Source organism: Nilaparvata lugens, chromosome 4 (genome assembly GCF_014356525.2).
Source record: "Nilaparvata lugens isolate BPH chromosome 4, ASM1435652v1, whole genome shotgun sequence".
NCBI classification, from domain to species: domain Eukaryota; kingdom Metazoa; phylum Arthropoda; class Insecta; order Hemiptera; family Delphacidae; genus Nilaparvata; species Nilaparvata lugens.
Window position 1 is genome coordinate 67,424,738 of NC_052507.1, and position 22,286 is coordinate 67,447,023.

At 33.8% G+C, this 22,286-nt stretch overlaps 2 protein-coding genes across 2 annotated transcripts in view; one reads left to right on the forward strand and one right to left on the reverse strand.

Annotated features, from left to right (window-relative positions):
* Positions 1-16,882, forward strand: part of LOC111057774 (glutamyl aminopeptidase) — a 58,806-nt gene extending 41,924 nt beyond the window's left edge. The window contains 7 exon segments of the mRNA XM_039427072.1: positions 956-1,139; positions 3,582-3,803; positions 4,423-4,565; positions 5,135-5,264; positions 7,434-7,656; positions 9,147-9,289; positions 14,819-16,882. Coding sequence (XP_039283006.1) covers positions 956-1,139; positions 3,582-3,803; positions 4,423-4,565; positions 5,135-5,264; positions 7,434-7,656; positions 9,147-9,289; positions 14,819-14,867 — 1,094 coding nt within the window. The 3' untranslated portion in view covers positions 14,868-16,882.
* Positions 16,883-19,354: 2,472 nt separating this feature from the next.
* The window catches only part of LOC111044524 (facilitated trehalose transporter Tret1-2 homolog), a 40,682-nt gene continuing 37,750 nt past the window's right edge, over positions 19,355-22,286 (reverse strand). Inside the window, exon 5 of the mRNA XM_039427073.1 lies at positions 19,355-21,991. Coding sequence (XP_039283007.1) covers positions 20,876-21,991 — 1,116 coding nt within the window. The 3' untranslated portion in view covers positions 19,355-20,875. The remainder of the gene's footprint in view (positions 21,992-22,286) is intronic.

Here is a 22,286-nt window from a genome sequence, read left to right on the forward strand (position 1 = left end):
CCTCCTTCTCCCCGAAGATCACACTCTGCATTTTTTGTCTGAAGATTTCTCTTTTTCAAATGTTCTCCGTAGTGATGCCAGCCTTATCACAAGAATCACCACTTCAATGTTTGTACTAATTCACTGATCAATTTAATTTCATATCCGATTAATTTTCTAATGTAAAAAGTATGAGTAGACCATTTTAAACTCTTTTTCAATTGTTTTCTAAATTTCAAAACTGCAGATGAAAAACATTTTTCTCTATTCTACTGATTATTATTGACTGGAAACTGAACATCTATATTTCATATTGAATGAAAAAGACTAAGAAATTGTCAAAAACCACAGATTTATTGATACTTGGAAAGACCGGTTTCGGTTATTACACCATTGTTTATCAGAGTTCACCAGAGTTTATCAGAGATTGACAATGGTGTAATAACCGAAACCGGTCTTTCTAAGTATCAATAAATCTGTGGTTTTTGACAATTTCTTAGTCTTTTTCATTCAATATAGATAAAATATAGATGAAATATAGATTTTCAGTTTCCAGTCAATAATAACATAGAGAAACAATAGCATAAGTAGATATCCCATGGTATAGGGCGTTTATGTCGCAACTTTTACTGTTATCTCAAGCTGATAGTCCACGTAGTTCTTCCCCGTGAAGCTTTATGACGCTGGTAGTCTCTCATATTGTGCCGTTCATACACTCTCACCCCAACAAAACAGTAAAAATTGACAATAATCGACAGTAATCGGCTTGAGATAACAATAAAAGTTGCGACATAAACGCCCTATACCATGGGATATCTACTAATGCTATTGTTTCTCTATGATAATAATCAGTGAAAACTTCTTAACCACACAAAAAAATCTATATTCCAATAACAATCGGACAGATGATACACCAAGCTACAATATTGTTTCAACAAAAATCATTCACATTGTTAATTTGTTGCATTTTCTACAGTGAAATTTGAGGTAGCCAATGATGTGACGTGGCTGAAAGCGAATGTGAACCAGTCCGGGTTCTACCGAGTGACGTACGACGATGAGATGTGGACTGCCATCATAGATGCCATGCGTAGGAATCACACCATGTTCAGCCCTGCCGACCGGGCCAGTCTGCTAGACGATGCCTTCACTCTATGCAGGTAGACCTACACTCTATTCTATCGATACACGTCACTCATTATGAGTCTATTGCTTCCATGAGACATCTTACTTCATTTGATACTGATCAGAAATAGCACTCCATTATGAGATGATTTTTCATTATTAGATACTCCATTTCAAAGTTTGGTACACCATTTGATACCGATCACATACAGTTCTTTATTATGAGATATTTCATTTTCACTTTTGGTACTTCATCTGAAACACATCAGGTTTAGTACTTCATCATGTGATACTTCATTTTCACTTGTGGTACTCCATTTGATACAAATCAGATATAGTAATCATTATGAGATGATATTTCATTATGAGATACTCCATTTCCACTTGTGGTACTCCATTTGATACAGATCAGATATAGTACTTCATTATGATATGATATTTAATTATGAGATACTTCATTTTCACTTGTGGTACTCCATTTGATACAAATCAGATATAGTAATCATTATGAGATGATATTTAATTAAGAGACAATTCATTTTCACTTGTGGTATTCCATTTGATACAAATCAGATAATATAGTACGAGATGATATTTCATTATGAGATACTTCATTTCCACTTGTGGTACTCCATTTGATACAAATCAGATATAGTACTTCATTATCATATGATATTTCATCATGTGATACTTCATTTCCACTTATGGTACTCCATTTGGTACAAAGCAGATAAGTAATTATTATGAGATGATATTTCATTATGAGATACTCCATTTTCACTTGTGGTACTCCATTTGATACAGATCAGATAATTTATAGTACTTCTCATGAGATGATTTTTCATTATGTGATACTTCATTTTTACTCCATTTGATACAAATATACAATAATTCTCACAAATTGAAGATTTTGAAACCCCATGTTCAAATAAGTGGTTTCTTCAACGCTATCACAGCACTTTCACAAACTTGAACATGTTGTGGCATTGGGCTAATTATTTCCCTTTCCTAAATAATCCACCATTATTTCTTCAATAGAAGTCTTCTATTCTATTGAATGGATGAATATTTCCTTCCTCATAAGTTGTAAGATTCTACAGATGGAAATTTACTGAGATATTTCATTTATTCAAATGCTACTTATTTGGATTATCGTTTAATAATAATTATCATGATACAGAATAGAATATTTTATTTCGTCAAACTTCAAGATACATGATACAAAGTATAAGATTCTCTTAAGAAGTATTATTTAAGAAGTATAAGTTTTATATCAATTATCATGTTTGTGTATAGTCTTACTGTAGAAGTAACTGATCAAGCCGATGAACCCAGCAGAAAATTGAGTGTCTATCGCGATCCTGCACTCTGAAACATTGAAATGATTGAATCCTTCAACAGAAAAATTTGGATGGTTATCAAATTATGAGTACAGAAAGAAATGAATACAATGTGTGTCTGATAAGAAGAATCAGAAATTCCATTTTAACATTTATCAACTACATAAAACAAAACAATAAGGCGATTCACTATTAGAGAATTAGGGAAATTTGAAAAATTGAACTTTGTGAGAATGGCCGTTTTCACACTTATCGATTGTCGCGAACATTGATGGCTGACACTCATTACTGTCCTCTGAATGGTTGAGAATCAACACGGTGAGAATTAGCCAATCGGAGGACGATTCTGAGTGTCGGTCGACAATCAATAAGTGTGAGAATGGCCAATGCTGTATTGGTATTGGTATTACCAGTCTTTGAAATGTTACATTCTAAATAAATAATTATTATTAAACGAAAATCCCAATTAAATGCTGTAAATCACCCTGAAGACTTCTGAAAAATTATTTGTCAACCCCGGAACAAATTATTTCCCGGGCTGACAAATAATTTTTGTATAGTAGCGCTCATCAAATTTCCATCTAGCTTACCCTGTTGTCAATAATTGCAGTAGCAGAAGTCTTCGGGGGTTTACAGCATTTAATTGGGATTTTCGTTTAATAATATTATTTATTAATTACCATTTGAACAAATATAATACAACTTCCAATTTGTTTCCATTTCTAAAAAAATTCTATCGTATTGCACGATACAATTAAATAATATTAGAAACAATACACGATAGTGTTAAATAAGCCAGATTAAACAATATACAATAATGTAAGAAAACACTAAGGGGTATTGGTTCATTAATGTTCAAATTGGGTCTATTTAGGTGTATTGAAAACATACAAAATAATGTGAGACAACCTAGAGAAAAAGTATACGATAGTGCAGAACAACAATAATTGGCATCGGCTCATTAATGTTCAAATTGGGTCTATTTAGGTTTACTGAAAACAATACACAATAATGAGAGACATCCTAGAGAAAAGTATACGATAATGTAAGACAACAAGGATGTTCATCGGTTCATTGATGCTCAAACTTGGTCTATCATGATTGAATGAGTACTGTACTCTTACTATGTGTTCGCAGAGCGGGACTTCTCAATGTGACAACTGCTCTCGAACTGTCGCTGTATCTTCTGAAGGAGCGAGAATATGTGCCTTGGGCGACAGCCCTCGAACACTTCCAAGCTTGGAGTAAGTACTTGGCGGAGGCAGCTCCATATCGCCTCTTCCTGCAGTATATGAAGCACTTGCTGGGTCCAGTTTCGCACTCACTTGGCTGGGAGGATACCGGTACTCATCTTCACAAGTAAGCATATTGCTATTATTAAAACTGTTTTTCCGACTATTGTATTGTTTTCTCTAATAAATGAAATAAATAAATGAACTTAGCATCTTTTATTTACATTATGAAAATTCGCTTAGTAAGTTGTGTTTGCTCAGTGAATTGTGTTTTGTATCTGCTCAATAAACTGAACACAAATTTTATAAGGTGGAAAAACATATCAACCTTCCTTCTAAGCTAGTATATGAATCAAAATTCGGAAGAGGAACAGTTTTGGGCTGTGCCTGTTGGTCCTCCCCCAATTATTCTTGATCAATAATAAATTATTGCGTATCAATAAATGAATAAAGCTATAAAACACATGTTCCACAATGCTTCACAAGTGAGCATTGCTATTATTACAACTAAGCATTTTCCATTAATATTATTCTTTCGAAGCTTTTAATTATTCAGCTTGAAATAAGACTGAAATTTTGAACACAAACGCCCTATAACCATGGGATATCTTCATATACTATTTTTTGTGTATTTTATGAGACTCGCCAATCCATTTTGAAATCTCCAGCTAATTTGGAGTAGTTTAAATATTTTGGAAACCTCCAGTTGGTACAATTATTAGAATTAATTCTATTCGTTTGTCCAGGCTGATGCGATCCGATATCCTAGCTTCAGCAGTGCTGTGTGACGTTGAAGAAGCTGTGAAGGATGCCAAGCAGCATTTCAAAGAGTGGATGACAAAGAATGCTCGAGTTCCTCCTAATCTTAGAGAGGTCGTCTATTCAGCAGGTACATATTTTCAGAAAAAGAGTGTCTCTCCAAATTAGTACCTATTTATATAATGCATGGTACAACATTTGAATACCCAGTGATAGTACTTATTTTGATGATGTACTTATTGTATAAATCAATGATAGTAAGTTCAGAAACTCAATCAATTAGAACTCAAGCAATTGAGGAACTGAAATATCTTACTGGATAAGAAAAATAAGTTCCTAGCCTATAACTACTCGTAATCCTTTAACTTTGATTCAGAATTCTTTGAACGGTTCTAGCATTTGAAAAGAACATCAGCTCGATTCTTTCATTAATAAGTTCTCATTAATCTTCAAAACTGAATGATTGCAATTCCATATACGATAGAATGCAACTCATATTTTTTTTAAATATTCCTTCTCTATCAGATTGATTAATTATTTCCCATTTTATCTTGTATATTTCCACTTGAACTTCTGTTAACTTTAAGGTTCAGAATTTTTCCAGTTCATTAGAGGTTACAATGTCTATTGTGAATATTGTCACTTCATGTAGAGCTGAGGTACGAAGAAGTTTCACAGGGACAATTTACCTTTTTTCAGGGATCAAATATGGAGGTGTGAAGGAGTGGCAATTTTGCTGGGCCAAATACAACACGACAAGAATACCCAGTGAACGCAAATTGCTGCTCAGGGTGTTGAGTGTAGCTTCCGATCCATGGATTCTACAAAGGTGTTCAATCATTTTTACTCTCTCCATTCAATCTCTTTAAATCGAGTTTATCCGTGACTTTGCTTATTTTTCTAGAATACACATAAATCAAACCTTATTCAACTTATTACCGTATTGAAAAAAGTTTCCATTTAAAATAACTTCAACTTCAAAATTAATTTATATCACAGGCTATGGAGCAACATGAACTTGCTACATGATGTGCTGTTTCTATTCTAATCAAGAATTCCCAGTTCAGCAATATTGTGCATTTCGTTGAATGTAGCCTATAGCATACACAATTTAATTTTTGTGTGTACCATTACTCAACTTTGAAAAAATGTACATTGAGATAATAGAGCCATGTTCATTCGCTGATTGTCGTCTATTCTAAGCAGAAACTCCCAATGTAATAGTGCTTGTGCTTTCGTATATTCACATCCTTGAACCAATTCTGTGCCTACCATATTCAATGCATGATTAGTTTCTTTATTTGCTGTATCTGTTATATCCGAGAGGAGTACATCAATTTGTAATATTCGAGAAATCCCCAATTTCAAAACGGTAGACTATTTTTATAAGGGTGCGGCCACTTACAGATCTATCTTTGATCTTCGATCGCATGGCTTTCTAAATCTATTTCTGGAACTCATATCTTAGTTATAGTAACATAAACCTATGAGATCGCAGATCTCTCTCTCTCTCTCTCACCCTCTTTCTCTCTCTAAGTCTCTCTCTCTCTGTATCAGAGAGACCTATGGGATCGCAGATCTCTCTCTCTCTCTCTCCCTCTTTCACTCTTTCTCTCTCTGTTTCAGTATCATTATATTCTGTATTGTAATTATTTTTATTTATGCTGCATAAATTCTCTCTCTTTAATGAAGACATCCAATCAATCAATCTATCTCTCTTTTTCTCTCTCTCTCTCTCTCTCCTCCACTCTCTTGAAAGAGAGTGCAAATTTTGATATATTGATCAAAATTTATTTGCAACTTTCAGCCAAAATATTCTTCTGAATTAAATAATTGTTGTTTTTTTATTGACTATTGATAGGCCGGCGAAGTTAGGGCGCAACTTCGCCCTCCAGGTTAAAATGAAGGCAGCCTATCTATTCATCTCTCTCTGCTCTCATCCTTAGGCTAGCTTCACACGCTTTCGGTTCGTTTTCGGTTCGGTTCGGCTCGCTACCGAAAACGAATGAGGCTTTCATACATGTTAGGTTTTAATTCGTACGGTTCTAATTAGGTATCTTCTTCTCGAACACAGCTGTGTTTGGATTTTCACAGTTCATGCTGGTATATTTAAATATAACAGTTGGTGTCAAATTGTAAGATGTTATTTCTTGAACAACAACATTTTAAAGTCAATTAAAAATTCCGAATTATTTGAATAGTTTCTTTTTGATTATGTTAATTTTGGAAGTTCAGAGAGATGTTTTTTTAATTGAAAATGTGTTCCTTGTTTTGACACATGGTATAAAAAACTTCATCTCTCCTCTCCATTGATGAAATCATGTAATATTCGTGGAAAAATATTAAAAAAAAATAAAAATTCTCACCAAATTTAATTTATATCTCATATTTTTATAGCAAACTATTTATTGAGAAAAAATGTTTCTGTGAACTAACAGAAATGAATTGACCATATGATTTTGACTTGGAAAATTTTGAAACAGATAATCACGATATCAGGTTAAAATAAAAACAAAGAAGGCAAGCGTGTGTGAAAGACTTTGTTTTTCCCTGTTTCCCTAGCAACGAATTCGAATACAGTATAATGAAACCTATTCGTGTCGAGGGGGCGTTCGGTGCTATGCGGTTGCTATTCGGTACCGAATTCAAACCGAATCATCGTTTCACACTTATCGGAATTTGCCGAAAACGAAACGAACCGAACCGAACCGAGATTGTGTGAAAGAAGCCTCTCGATAGCAACGAATTGAAACCTGATGGAATTTATTAGAGTCAAGTGGACGCTCGGTTCTATGCGGTTTCTATTCGGTACCGAATTACCGTTTCACACTTATCGGAATTTGCCGAAAACGAATCGAAAACGAAACGAACCAAAAGAGTGTGAAACTAGCCTAAAGCATAAGATATGTGATCTAATTTATTCCCAATAGTGAATTGTGATTGAAATGGAATGAATTAATGATTGTCCAATAACATGCTGGTGGTAATTTTGTTGAAGATACCTTCTGGCGACTCTGGACCGCGACTTGGTTCGACCGCAGGACGTGAAGACAGTGATCGCGAACGTGGCCTCGAATCCGGAGGGTCGCCTGCTGGCCTGGCGACATCTGCGCGCGCATTGGAGCACATTGCAAGGCCTCTTCGGCAACGGCACCTTCACAATGGGCAGCCTCATATCAGCAGTCACTTCCCATTTCGCTGCCGACTATGATTACAAAGAGGTACGAAAATCCCTGTTGATCCGCCTTCTTTCTACGTCGATTATCAAGTTAGAATCTGGAAAGCCACTCATGAATATACAGAGTGAGTCATATTTGTGGGAACCCTTCAATAAATTGAAGACTGTTGTAGATATAATAGGTACTGTAACTTTCAGGATAAGTTATTGGTCAAATACTCTACCTTTTGACGTACAACAGAATTTCAACCCCTCATTAGGGGATGACTTGGGGGTTGTAACTCGAATATTTTGAATGGTAACACCCATTGAGTAATCCATCATTTCAATGGCCTTCTCAAAACTAGAAAGATGACATCAATAAAAATGCTCTATGAAACTATTATCCAAAATTGCGGCTGATTGAAGTTTGAGTTTTTAAAGAAATAATTGATAAATTTTAATCAGCCGCCATTTTGGATACAAGTATCATAGAACAATAGATATAGGTATCATAGATAATTTTTATTGATGTCGTCTTTCTAGTTTTAAGAAGGCTTCAAAAATGATGTATCACACAATGGGTGTTTACGTTCAAAATATTTGAGTTACCCTCATTTCTCTAAAAACTCAAACTTCAATCAGCCGCCATTTTGGATACAAGTATCATAGAACATTTTTGTCGATGCAATCTTTCTTGTTGCAAAAAGGCCTTTAAAATGATGTACCACACAATGGGTGTTTACATTTAGAATATTCGAGTTACAACCCCTAAGTCACCCCCTTACGAGGGGTTGAAATTCAGTTGTACGTCAAAAGGTAGAGTATTTGACCAATAACTTATCCTGAAAGTTACAATATTATATCTACAACAGTCTCCAACTTATCGAAGGGTTTCCATACATATGAATCACTCTGTATATGTGTAGCATATAGCACTAGATAGTTGTCAGGAAAAAAGGTGTGTTTTCAACAGCGTTGCAAGCGGTGAAGGTAGCTTCAAGCTTCAGAGTGAGAGTTCTGGTTTTTTAATCCACCACTATGTGATTATTATGCGAATCTTTCAATCCTATAGTCTCTTCTGTAGGAGATTCCAACTTATTGTTCATGGTTACTTGGTTACCTGGTTACATCTTCACTTCATTTTCATTCATGATTCACATATTTTGCAAGCTATCCATGAGCTTTGTTTCACGATAAATCGCTCCCACATAAAGGAATACATTACATTTCAAACATTAAACAAAAAACTCAAGATTAGTACCCAGCCACACAGAAAACGATCAGCGGTCAACGAACCTAAAGGCTTCTATATCTAGACTGATCTAAGATAAAAGTTACCGTTTGATAACTTATATGATCACAGATCGTTTTTGGGTTTCTATTCTCGTTGCAATCTAAGATCAAAATATAAAAACATGACCCGGATCTTGAATAATGGAAATACCTGCGTTCCCATTATACTGAGTTGGGAACTTATCATGACAAGTGAATAAATGTGAGTATGGTTCACAATATATTGGTATTATTTTGCAACTGTTTTCTGCTTTGCAGGTGTCACAATTTTTCCGGCACATGAACGTCGGATCAGGCGTCCGGGCGCTGGAACAGAGCCTGGAGACGATCCAGCTGAACATCCACTGGGTGCGTCGCAATGAGGAGCCCCTTTTCCAGTGGCTGACCAAGTACCTCTCCAGGTAGTCAGTTGCTCTATCATACGCTTCCTCCAGCCAGGACTCGCTTTTTCATCAGCAATTATCTCACCTTGATTGCCTCGTCTTTTGCTGGTCCCTTTCCATCTCAGGTGTTCTAGTTCCATAGATATTAGTCATTGTTTTGCATTTGAACCAAGGAAACGCTGACTTGAAAAAATGAAAGATTCAAATCCTTGGGTAGGCTATACCATAGAGAAACAATAGCTTAAGTAGATATCCCATGGTATAGGGCGTTTATGTCGCAACTTTTACTGTTATCTCAAATAGATTACTATCTATTATTGTAGATTTTTATTGTTTTGGCCGGGTGAGAGTGTATGAACGGCACAAATATGAGATTCTACCAGCGTTACACAGCTTTTTGGGAAAGAAATACGTGGACTATCGGCTTGAGATAACAGTAAAAGTTGCGACATAAACGCCCCACACCATGGGATATCTACTTAAGCTATTGTTTCTCTATGGCTATACCAAGTCAGATTATAAAGAGATTCACGAAGTGAACTCTAGTACTGTATACTAAAATTCTAGAGTTCTAGTGAATTCTGAAGATTCACGAAGACTTGCATTCTCTATGACCCACTTCTCACCCTCTATAATTAGGATGTTTGATTGTAAATGAGTTCAACAAAAGATGACAGTGTTCCAAAAAAGATGTTCCTACATCTAGTGATCACTCTCGATTCAGTTGTTGAGAAATTGAATGAAGCAGGTCGTAGACCAATCAAACCAAGAACGAAGCTCCAATCAATAGGAAAGAAGTTGAACTTTTGTCGCAATTATTTTCTTCACAAGTCGAAAATCTAAAAGGCTTGAATCAGTAAACAAACATTATATTTTCATAAAATTCACATTATGAACAGAGATGTTGTAAAATTCCTGCATATTAAATTGGAATGAAAAATATGTTGTCAGTTCCGCATAATTTTTTTGAGGTTGGATGAAAATATTCTATTTTCAACACGATTCAGGGTGAATTCACGTATGCATTTTACCTTCTTTCAATTCCTCAACAGCATCATTGAACCATATATGTTGACTCAAATAGATTCATTAATTATTGTAGTATGAGATCCTTTTGATGGTTCCAAAGAGATGATCTTTCTTGGTTTGATTGGTCTTCGACCTGCTGCTTCATTCAATTCCATAACAACTGAATCTGGTGATCACTAGATGTAGGAACATATTTTTTGGAGCAGTGTCATCTTGTGTTGTAGGCCTACTCCTGTACAATCGAAACATCTCTTTTGTTACATAATTGATCAGTGTGAGGAATTTATCAAACGATCAATTGATTTAGATTTTCAAGTGAATACAAAACAAGATAACCAACACTTCTCTCAAAACAGATGCATTCTTTTGAGAAGATTAATTTAGATTAATCGCTTGATCCAGTTGTTTGAACATTGAAAGAAGCTCAAAGAATATTTAGACCAAGGAGAACAAACATCTCTTTGAAAACATTGAGAGTATCTTATTCTACAATTGAATATACCGTATTCTGTTTCTTCCAAATCTTTCATTCTTATCAAATCAGTATTCCCTGTTTTGTTACTTGTCTGTATCCAACAGTAACTTTATAATTTTCAGTTTTGATTCCCTCTATAGTGCTTTCCATCACATAATTTTGATTGATTTAACCCAGTACTTCAGTTCACCAATCTGGCAAACATTATCATTTGCTATCCTACATTTACTGAATGTATAGTGTTATTAGAAAAGAGCTGTAAACTATTTTTCTGGTCTCTTCCAAGAAATAACGGAATTGGAAAATGTTGAAACTTTCATACCTGACAGTGTGAGCTTTGTATAGCTTATTGTTTCATCATATATGCAGTAAATCAGTAGATCATACAATTTTTTATAAGCGGTCATAAAATACTTTATATTTCAGTAAACTTGGCCTAAAAATCATAAAATAATTCCAGTCAATAAGTGGCCGTCTGCTCTGTTGCCAAGAATTCGGCCATATTTTTATTGTAAGCTAGTGTAGGAACTGATTTTCTCAGGCCGTAGTGCTAGGACTTGAGGTCTTGAATTCTCAATTCAACTACTCATAATCCTTTCTCATCAGTGTGAGAATTCAGTTTCATTTTTCGCTAAATATCTCTAAGAGAGGTATGCTTTGAAATATCTCTCTGCTTTGAAATACTGAGGCTTTTTAAAATGCAATTATTTACAATAAAATGTTCGTGTATAGATACATCTTAATTGATTTTAAATATGTGTACGCTTTAAACTCTAGTCATCTAAATGAATTATATGTGATTGAAATTGAATAATAATTACGTCCACTTTCTGTCTCAACCATGAGATATTGGAAAATAATTTTTTGTTGAATAATGTATTTGATGATTGTATTTGATTCATTTGAGTGAAAATCACTCAGAATTTTACAACAGTCAAGGTTCTGTTGCATCACCTTAATTGACTAACTGCCAAATCTATCGCGCCTTCAGTCACAAAAAAATCTATCCATTAAGATAAGTCTAGAATGTTTGTAGGGTATAGAACATAACGGTTATTTCTAAAGTTGGATATCCTTAGTCCCTTTTTTATTGAAACTAGCGTTATTGTTCTGTTTTATCCTTAAAACCACTATTAACTGAAGCTGTTGCTCTCAAAGATTTATCTGTGGGATAATTCATTAAAAAATATTCAATGAGAGTTATAGTAGACCATTCAAGTCATAAATCGACTCAATGTTACAGTACTGTACTATATTTTCATCAGTAATAACCTAATCATTATGTAGATACTGTAAACCCCTTGCTTTCAAAAGTCGATTGTGAACTTCTCAAACTTTCAATGATTATCCAAAGTTTTCAGAAATGCAGTCTTTGCGAACGGATATCCAAGTTGTAATAATTATACTGGATTGGACGTTTCAATCATTACTTATTTATTTCAATGTAATTAGCACTTTTTATCATGGCACCTGATTATGGCTGCTACCTTATTTTTTCAATAACAATGCTGAAATGTGATGTGTGTGGCATATAGGCTAGTTAATTCAATTTACTACTTATTATCTTATTGAACTACTTGGAGCATCTAAACTAGTAGTTTCAACTAACAAAAACTATCCAAAGAAGTACTTATATTCCAAACAGATCGGTAAGAAATGTGAATCATTGGCATCAAGATTAGTGCCGGTACCTTACAGCATCTACATTCCAGTAAATCGAAATATAAACTATGATTCTAGTAACAGATATTATTAATTCCCTTATCAATATCATATGAATCTCATCTAATCCTATCTTGGTGGTTTATCAAATAACATAACATACAAATAAGTCAGTTGAAAAATACAGTTTCAGTATTGGAATAATTTTAGTTGCATAATGTTACAGACAGCTTGAAAATGTGACAAAAAATCGCTCGGTGCCAAAAACTAGAGCATAAAAATAACTTTACGTTTAGCGAAAATTAAAATAATTATTTTCAAAAACAAGGGACTGCTTAGTGAATTGAAATATTATTATATAATATATATTGTATAGATGATTGAATTTACAAAAGGGCACAATTAAATTTTATAGATAAAATTGATTTTTGTAGGGGATAAATCTAGAATAGTGAGATTTTATCGAACATAAGATAATATAATAGTTTATTTTTACTACGATGGAGGCAAATTGAATTTATTGAGAAATTTCAATTAAGAGTTTTGTCGAGTTGGAATTTGATATTATTTAATGATATTCATTAACTTGTGTCTTGTATTCTGTGGATGTGTGATGTATTCAATGTTTTATGAGTCTGTATGAGTTTGAGAGTAAACAAGATTATTATTTGAGTTGAAGTGAATGATTCATTTATTTTTCATACGACACCATTATATGAGAACATCTATTACGCTATTCATTCATCTATAGAGGATCTGTTCTGTAGTATTGATACATTATTCATTAATATTTAAATATTGAAATACAATCATTTCTGTACGTCACTTAGATTATGATTTATGAGCTGCAGTAAAAATTTCACCAAGGGAGCTCTATAGGATAGGCCATTGATAGTTCAGAAGATACCAAGTATACCAGATACCAGATACCAGATACCAAGTACCAGATACCAGAAGATCACTTCAAAATACCACATTGAAAATAGTATTAATAATACTATAAAATATTATGATAAATAACTTGATTTAAAAAAAATACTAAACGACTACGGTATACTATTCAACAATTCAGAGGCCAATTTAAAGCAGGATAATTAAAGTAACTCACCTTACAATCCACCTTACAGTCTCACTTATACATGCATTTGAAATCATCCAATATTTTGTCAAGGGAGTAGTTATGAACTGGGAATATGCTACTAATATTTAATTACAGCCAGTATATATCATAAGATGAAATAAATAGGAAGAGGTGAGACTATAATCACTTTGGAAAGTTGATGCTTAAAAACTTTGATTGAGTTTTGTACTCCATCCCCATACATGATCATGGGGCTTTTCCTCATTGGAATCAGAGCTGACAACAAAATCTTAAATTATTCAAATTTTCCAATAATTATCAAAATGTGTTATCACTTCGGTTTAAAATACAGAAGCCTACAGTTTCTAGACTGAACAACCAAGGCGTGCCCAGTCATTTGAAACAAAATATAGCATCATTCTCCCATAAATATATATTATTATTTCGATTTATTATTTTTGTCAACAAACTCGTAATTCAAATAAACATCATCTCCTCCTAGATGGAAAATTCTCAATGTTTCTATCACTATCATCACATTTTTATTTTACTCGCTTTTGCTCGACTTGTACTGTAATTTTTCTACATTTTTCACTAGAAAAGCTAAAATCATAATTTTATGAAAACTTTTTGAACATAAACTTGTTTTGGACGGATCATTCAACTAAATTTGGAAATTAATTTTTAAAGTTCATGCATTAAATTTTTCTATCTTCCCATTTTTTTTACTTCTTGATAGATGGATGACTAAAGAGTGAAAAATCAAATGGTAGTCTCAATTATGCAGGAATAGAAATATATGACAGATCTCAGTTACATAATGTTTAATTGTCTCTTCTCAGTAGTTTGTCCAAAAGTGGGCTGTGAACAGTCTAAAGGAACATGATAATGAAGTTTACAAAAATATTCAATCACGGTTCTATTGTGCACGGCATGTTTAATTTTAATTCACAATTGAATTTTTGAAATAGTCGAACACTTTCCACTTTATGAAGGGGTCTGTTGCATTGTGATTTCACTAGTAACAATTATTACGAAACGGAAACAAGTGAATCAAGAAGATGATGAAAAGAATCGAAAATATCAAAACGATATCGCAGTTTCAAAAACAATTAAATTCCAGTTTGACCCTAATTATTTCACGCTAAGTTTACAAAGAACTATGCAACTGGCCCCTGATCACATGGAATGAAGTTTTTGGAGCACTTCATCTTAGTTTTTAAGGTATGACTTGGAAAATTTATGGCACAAATTACAGCTTATGTTTTTCCCTGAGTCTGTCCCATTTTTGTTCTTTTAGGCGAATCAACTTTGGCTATTCTCGCCTTCGATACGGCTGTCTCTGTTAACATGCAACTGAGCATAACTGCCATCTCAAGTCTTCCAACTATTTAAACTTCCTGACTGACACAATTGAAATACAACAATATTTACCAATGTTTGGGATGAGTTTTTCATTAGAATTCATAAATTCACCTGGGTTGAGAATTGATAATATCCCACTGATTAATTTCTCTCTTGCTCCTTTCAAAGTTTCCTTTTCCCCGAGTCCAGTGACGAGAAAAACCTTGAAATTTATTGCAGTCGCATTGTGGGGACTGAGCTTTTCCTCTTGACTATCCATCTATCTGTAAAATTTCTGTAGAAAGTTGAAAATTCACTAAAATATTTTTTTTATGTGATGGAGTAACTGTGTGTAGTCAAGCAGTAAATTTTGAAGCTTCCATTAAGTTATCACTTACTCAATGCACTCTACTCAACTTCAAGAAATAAAATAGACTGTTGAATCCAACACCTTCCAGTCTTTCACAATGCTTCCTTTCAAAATCAATAAAGTAGAAAGTATTGAGTTGAAGAACAGTATTTATTGTAAGAAAAATTATCCATGGATATCGCTAAAAATGTTGCTAGACATTGTAAAGTGAGGTGGTCTAACTTGGAGCTTCAAACAAATCAGAACTCAAATTATGCATGTTCATATTAGTATATGAATCAAACACCTTGAATGAATTTGAAGGATCTCAAAAAAATCAACTCCTTAACTATAATAAATTGATCATTCACTAGTAGCTACCATTGTTGTTTAATTGTAGGCTAAACGTATAGGCTACTTTTCCATGTTGAAGGAATTTACATTTCATTATTTCTGTTTGGAAATCGCTCATCTTCCTGTGACAACACCCTTCTCCCCCACCTCCACAATATACATAAAGACCGATTCGTCGTTTAAAATATTTTCATTTCTATTCTATTCAATTTATTTTCCTTTTCTAATAAGAAACAGTATGAGAATAGTTGACAAAGAAAATCTGGTCTCCATATTTTTGAGCAGAAATTTGCGTGCATGTTGTAATTACTGATAAATTAGAACCACTTTGAGGAATAATAACGTTCAATGTATCTTCGATAGTTCGTTAGTTTTAAAATTTTAATCAATACTGAGATGAGAAATTTAGTGTTGTTCACTCTGGAATAAAATTTTATATTTTTGTACCATAGAATACTATAGAATAGTACAGTATATTATGGTATTGTAGATTTTTCGTGTAACATAATAGTGAATTATATTATATATAGTGTAAATTGACAGACAGAAATCTTATAATTATAGACTGTCCATAGTATAATCATATCAATATAATGTTTCTATTTGTAATAATAACTGTGAAGAATACATTTTGCAAGTGTGGAATGTTTTATCGTTCTTTTGTTTTGTACATACATTAGCCTACATCATGTTGAGTCTAAACGTAAGGAGAGAGGAAAAACGTTTATTTGATCATTCATAGGAAATTAATATTAAAGATGATCTCCGTCTCTGCCTTCCACTCAATTCAATCACCTCAATTGATTGTAATGGAGCTTGATTTACTATCGGTTTCTAAGGATTTAAGAAATACGAAAATTTGAAAATTCCTTATTAGCTTGTAACTTAGCATATTATTTGTATTAAGTTGGTTCTCTATATTTTTAAGCAGAACTTCACGGTTGCTTTTTATGAACCCTTATCCCTCACTACAAATCACAAAAACGCCAAATGTTATTCCCCGTTGCAAATTTTCAAATTGAATTAGGCTATTATTTTTAGCAACTATTGAAGTTTCTCATAAAATTTTATTGGAGTTTTCACCGATGACGGGTATTCAAATCTAGTCTTCACAAAATAGGCTAGCTCTATTTTATATCAAAAAGTTGTACATATATTCAATATTATTGATACTCATAGTATAAGGCCTGTGTGTATTGAAACATTTTAATATAATGCTATTTATGAATCTCAGAGTTACTATAATATAGAAAGTGGATATTTTTCTAATATAATTTTTTCATTATCCTGAGTTGCATAATAAATTCTAATCTGAAATATTTGTGTGGAATTTTTCAAGTTTCCTTAAAATTTTCATTCTCATCGAATGAAAAATTTATTCATTTAAAAATTCTCAATCAAATTTGTTGAATGAGAATTGATATTGCGGAATTGTCCATAATTGAAAAAACCCTACAGCTGAAGATGTGTTGGTTTCAACACGAAACTGCAGTCCTGTGACAAAAATGAAACTATGTTTCTCAAAAATTCTCCATTCAAACAGTCTGCATGGAAAGATGGAATTCAGATTTTGTGAACATTTTTTTCTCTTATACATACGGTAGGCTAATCTATATTCTTTCTTTTCTCTTTGTTTAGCTATCTTGATCGCTGTTTTCATCAGCATTATCTTGATTGCAGATTGAGCAGATTGTTCATTTATTGTTATACATGACATCAAAATCCATTCAATTTTTGGAATATTATTTTGTGAATTGGATATCTGGTCGCGAATTTAATTATTAAATGTAATTGATAAAGCGAGAAGATCTCCAATGTACAAAGATGAAACGTGTGTTTTATCACGTTTCGTGAAGGCAATATTATAGGTTTTAGCTCAATGCTATACAAACAAGAGTGAGTCGACTTTTGGTCTGTGAATCAAGGCTGCATGTTTTTTTACAAAAATAGATTTTGAATTCTTCTTTTGAGGCACGTATTCTTTGAACCGTTTGTGAAGTTAGTTGTTGAGTTAAGGCATTGGTTACCTGAAGGATTCTGTCTTGAGAATTCAATTATTATAGGCTGTCACAGTTCAGGCAGTTTAAGCCTACATAATTGTGTTTTCAGGATTTGAATCTTGTAGGGAAAGCTGGTGTTTTTGATTCAATCAGCTGGCAGAGTTTTTTATATATTTTTTCATATAAAGTCGGGAGTGTTTTAACCGGACCTTGAGGATATCAGGCCAAGGGACAATTTTTCAAAGTAAAAGTAAGGTAATAGTTAATTGTACATTTTTTATTTTTCAGACCCATAATTTATTCTAAATAGTAATTTTGTTTTAATTATAAAAAAACTGAACGATCACAGATCAGCTTAGCGAGTAGCCCTTAAATTATTATCTGATTATTATAATCAGAAATTTTGATTGTTGATTATAGTTGTAATCTTTCCTTTATCTCAATTGCATTTGTTTTCCGTTTCGCACCGTATCATATTGGAATATTCGTATCAAATAAATAATTTTAGATGTTAAATAAAAGCCGAAAGCTATAGTTTTTCTTTTCTTCCCACCATATTGACCACATTATCAGAATGCACTTTATAATGTTCTTGGATGACGATACAACATTCTGCCTTTCAGTTTCTAGCTCATACAACATTTTGACTTTCAAAGACTTGCCATATTGGCAGTTACAACAAACTTTATTCTTCTTTTTCTCCCTTAAAATTAATTAGATGGTTACAACACTTTGCTGGGACGTAAAACAAGCACATATCTATCAGCTGGACTCAAAAACCAATTTTCCCAGATTTTGGCGCTTACAACATTTTGACTTTCAACCATCGATATGCAAAACGATCTGATAAACGAGCAATCTGCTCAGTCTATTACTATTACTTAAGTGATAGTAGGTATTGGCAAGAGTCACTCTTCAATGAATTATTTGAATTCACAGCTGATGAATTCCTTCGTCATCTACACAGGTGGCAGGTTCCTCTTTTCTTTCCAGGCTGTACTAAATTTTCTTCTCCATCAGCTTTTCAATAATAGATTTCTCATGAGATAGATCTGATGCAAGAATCTTGATACTCAATTATTTTCCATTTTTCAGAGTTTTGAGGACAAATATCAATTAATCCATAAGCTCAACCGAACATTAAACACGAGTGAAACTCAAACATTAACTTTTTCCAGTTTTTGATGTCCGCTTTCATCAAGCTCGATCAAGTCATTTGAACATGGTCAAATCAGGTACGCTTTACAACGAGTGCACTGGGACATAAATGAAGATTTCTATTGAGATACTTACTATCGATAATTCCAGTGCACAATAAATTGTAAATCATACCCGGCTTTACAATGCTCAAAAATGTCTTGAACGAGCTGGATTAAAACCGGTCATACGTCAGGTGTAATATTAATATAAACAATTCAAGCTTGAACCAGTTGTCATTTTTGAAAGAAAGACAATTTTTAGTAACATCTGTTTATCTTTTATATAAATATCACATGATGAGATAAATATACATTAAATTACAAGTAGGCCTAGGCCAAAAGAGTCGTTTTTAGGTCAACCTTCCGAATGATATGGAACCTTTAGACACCTCACCAAGCTGAGGCCAACTGAATAATTTTAGCTTCTTTCTTCATATTCGTTTCTTATATGTTCGATGCGATTTTTTTTTTATTCTCTAGAAAAGTGTAAGAGAAACTCCAGATATAATTTTTACATCTTCCTTAGAATGATTAATTGCATTGAATATTCATTTTCTTTTGATTAGAATATATCAAATCAAAGCAGCAGAGACAAAATATACATTTATTATTATTATTACATTCCTTAATCACAACATCAAATTAATTGATATACATATTGAATATTCCCCATAAAGACAACAAGTCTGGGTGTGGGGAATGAGTTTTGTGAATATATCTCATTCTTCAAGGATGGCTCAACTTGGAAATAGGTCCTGTTTATGGATAAAAGTTATAATTCCTAGATTTATCATTACAAGAGAATTGAAAATTGCACATTATTATTATGCCCACAAACAAGGCATTTAGATTTCCATGGAGTTCACGATCCTATATCTAAAGGTTCGTACAGACTTATGCGCCACGAAGACGCGCATTTCACTTTTCATCAACTGATGCTTCTCTTAGGCTAGTTTCACACTCATTCGGTTCGTTTCGTTTTCGGCAAATTCCGATAAGTGTGAAACGGTAATTCGGTTTGAATTCGGTACCGCATAGAACCGAACGCCCACTTGAATCTAATAAATTCCATCAGGTTTCAATTCGTTGCTAGCGAGAAGCTACTTTCACACACTTTCGGTTCGGTTCTGTTCATTTCGTTTTCGGCAAATTCCTATAAGTGTGAAACGATGATTCGGTTTGATTTCGGTACCGAATAGCAACCGCATAACACCCGAACGCCCCCTCGACACGAATGGGTTTCATAATATATTCGAATTCGTTGCTAGTAGGGAAACAACAGGAAAAAAAGTCTTTTACACACGCTTGCCTTTTTTTGTTTTTATTTTAACCTGTTTTAACCTATTTATTTGTTTTCATTTTATCTGTTTCAAAATTTTCCAAGTCAAAATCATATGGTCAATTCATTTCTGTTAGTTCACAGGAACATTTTTTCTCAATGAATAGTTTGCTAAAAAAATATGAAAGATACCGTTTAAATTAAAACTCAGGGAGGATTTTTATTTTTTTATTCATCCACGAATTCATGATTTCATCAATGGGGAGAAGAGATGAAGTTTATATACCATGTGTCAAAACAAGGAACAGCAAATTTTCAATTTAAAAAAATAATCTCTCTGAATATCCGAAATTAACATAATCAAAAATAAACTATTCAAATGATTCACAGTATTTTCAATTAACTTTAAAATGTTGATGTTCAAGAAATAACATCTTACAATTCAACACCAGCTGTTATATTTGAATATACCAGCATGAACTGTGGGAATCCAAACACAGCTGTGTTTGAGAAGAAAATAACTAATTAGAACCGTACGAATTAAAATCTGACATGTATGAAAGCCTCATTCGTTTTCGGTAACGAACCGAACCGAACCGAATGAAATCAAATGCGTGTGAAGCTAGCCTATCTGTATTTGTACAGTAACAATAATATACACATATAATGAGCACATCATCGGCTGAAATGCGCGTGTTCGTCTGTACGTACCTTCACATGAAGTCCTAAATCTTGAATGTCACGCTTCGTGTTGATGGAGTGTTTAAGCGCCAGGCAAATTCATAAACGATTTGTTGAAGATTGAGGAAATCAATCAATATGAATATGGTTTTCATTTTCTATCATCCTCTTGTTTAGCTGACTTCTTCTCATCGGCTACATCGTCTGATCGTTTCTCATCTGTCATGTCAAATGTATTTTTGTGGAAGTAGTTTTCAATTTCCTCTAGTGATTTCCCCTTTGTCTCAGGAAGGAAGAAGAAAACAAATATACAACTAAGAAAGCAGAAAAACGAGTAAAGCCAGAAAACACCCTGTTCCCCAGCACGCTCCTTAATATTATTATAGGTTTTTATAATTAGAAACATAGAGCCCAAGTTGAGAGCTCCGGCGATGGAGCTCAAAAGGCTTCTCTGTGCTAATGGAAGGAGTTCTCCCATGAGTAGGAATGGAATATTGCAGTAGCCTATTGAGAAACCAGCTGTGAATACTATCAGGCTCACAACTGGCAGGAGACCAAGTCCTTCAGCTTTGTTCTGATCTTTCAGATGAAAGTAAGTTCCCAGCGCTGCCATAGAAAATCCCATTGTCACCCCTGAAACAAGAAGCAAAGGTCTCCTGCCAACTCTGTCTATGAAGAATATCGATAAAAAAGTCGCCACCACTTGAACCAGTCCTACCATAATAGTAGCTGTATAATCCCCTATCGAGCTTTTACTCGCACTGAAGATCATGACTGTATAAAAAATAACAGTATCTATACCACTCACTTGTTGAAATATGAGTATCATACAAGATAACCCGAATGGGACCATGATTGGCTTCGAGAATAGTACGCTTGAAGCATAGGGGTGTGGAGTTTTGTTTTTAGTGTCTTTTGATTTATCAACTGGCAGAGCAACAACTGTTTTCGGTTGTTGAGGAGTTTTACTCTCTGATGTAGCAACACTGAACACATCCATCTTCATAGAATGTGGGTTCTGGTTGAGCCATTGCAGGGCTTCGTCCGCTTTGGCCGGTCTGTTCTTATTGCGCAACCAGATCGGCGACTCCGGAAGTGGAATCAGAAATATGAGCATTGCTAGAGGGAATAGTGCTGAAGCTATGGCTAGGTGATTCCAAGGCATGAACGCTCCTAGAATGTATGAAACCAGAACTCCGAACGCCATGAATAAGGCTGGTAACGATCCTAGGATCCCCCGTATTTTTGGAACTGCACACTCGCTTACCTGAAAAATACTTTTTATTAGAATAATAATTAAGTAGGCCACAAACACCTTTTGGAATTATTTATTGTTCAATCAATTATCTCATATTACGTAAATCCCACCCAATACAATCTAAAAATAATAGATTATTCAGTAGCCTACATTCCAATTTTCATATTATTATAATTATAGGGGGTGGAGCCCCCTGGCTAGACGGATATGATGAGCGAAGCGAGCCTGACGGCTAGTGTCTGTATTTAGGCTAGTTGAAACTTAGTCAACAAATTTTGTAGTGAAGTACGCCTCTTCAAATCAG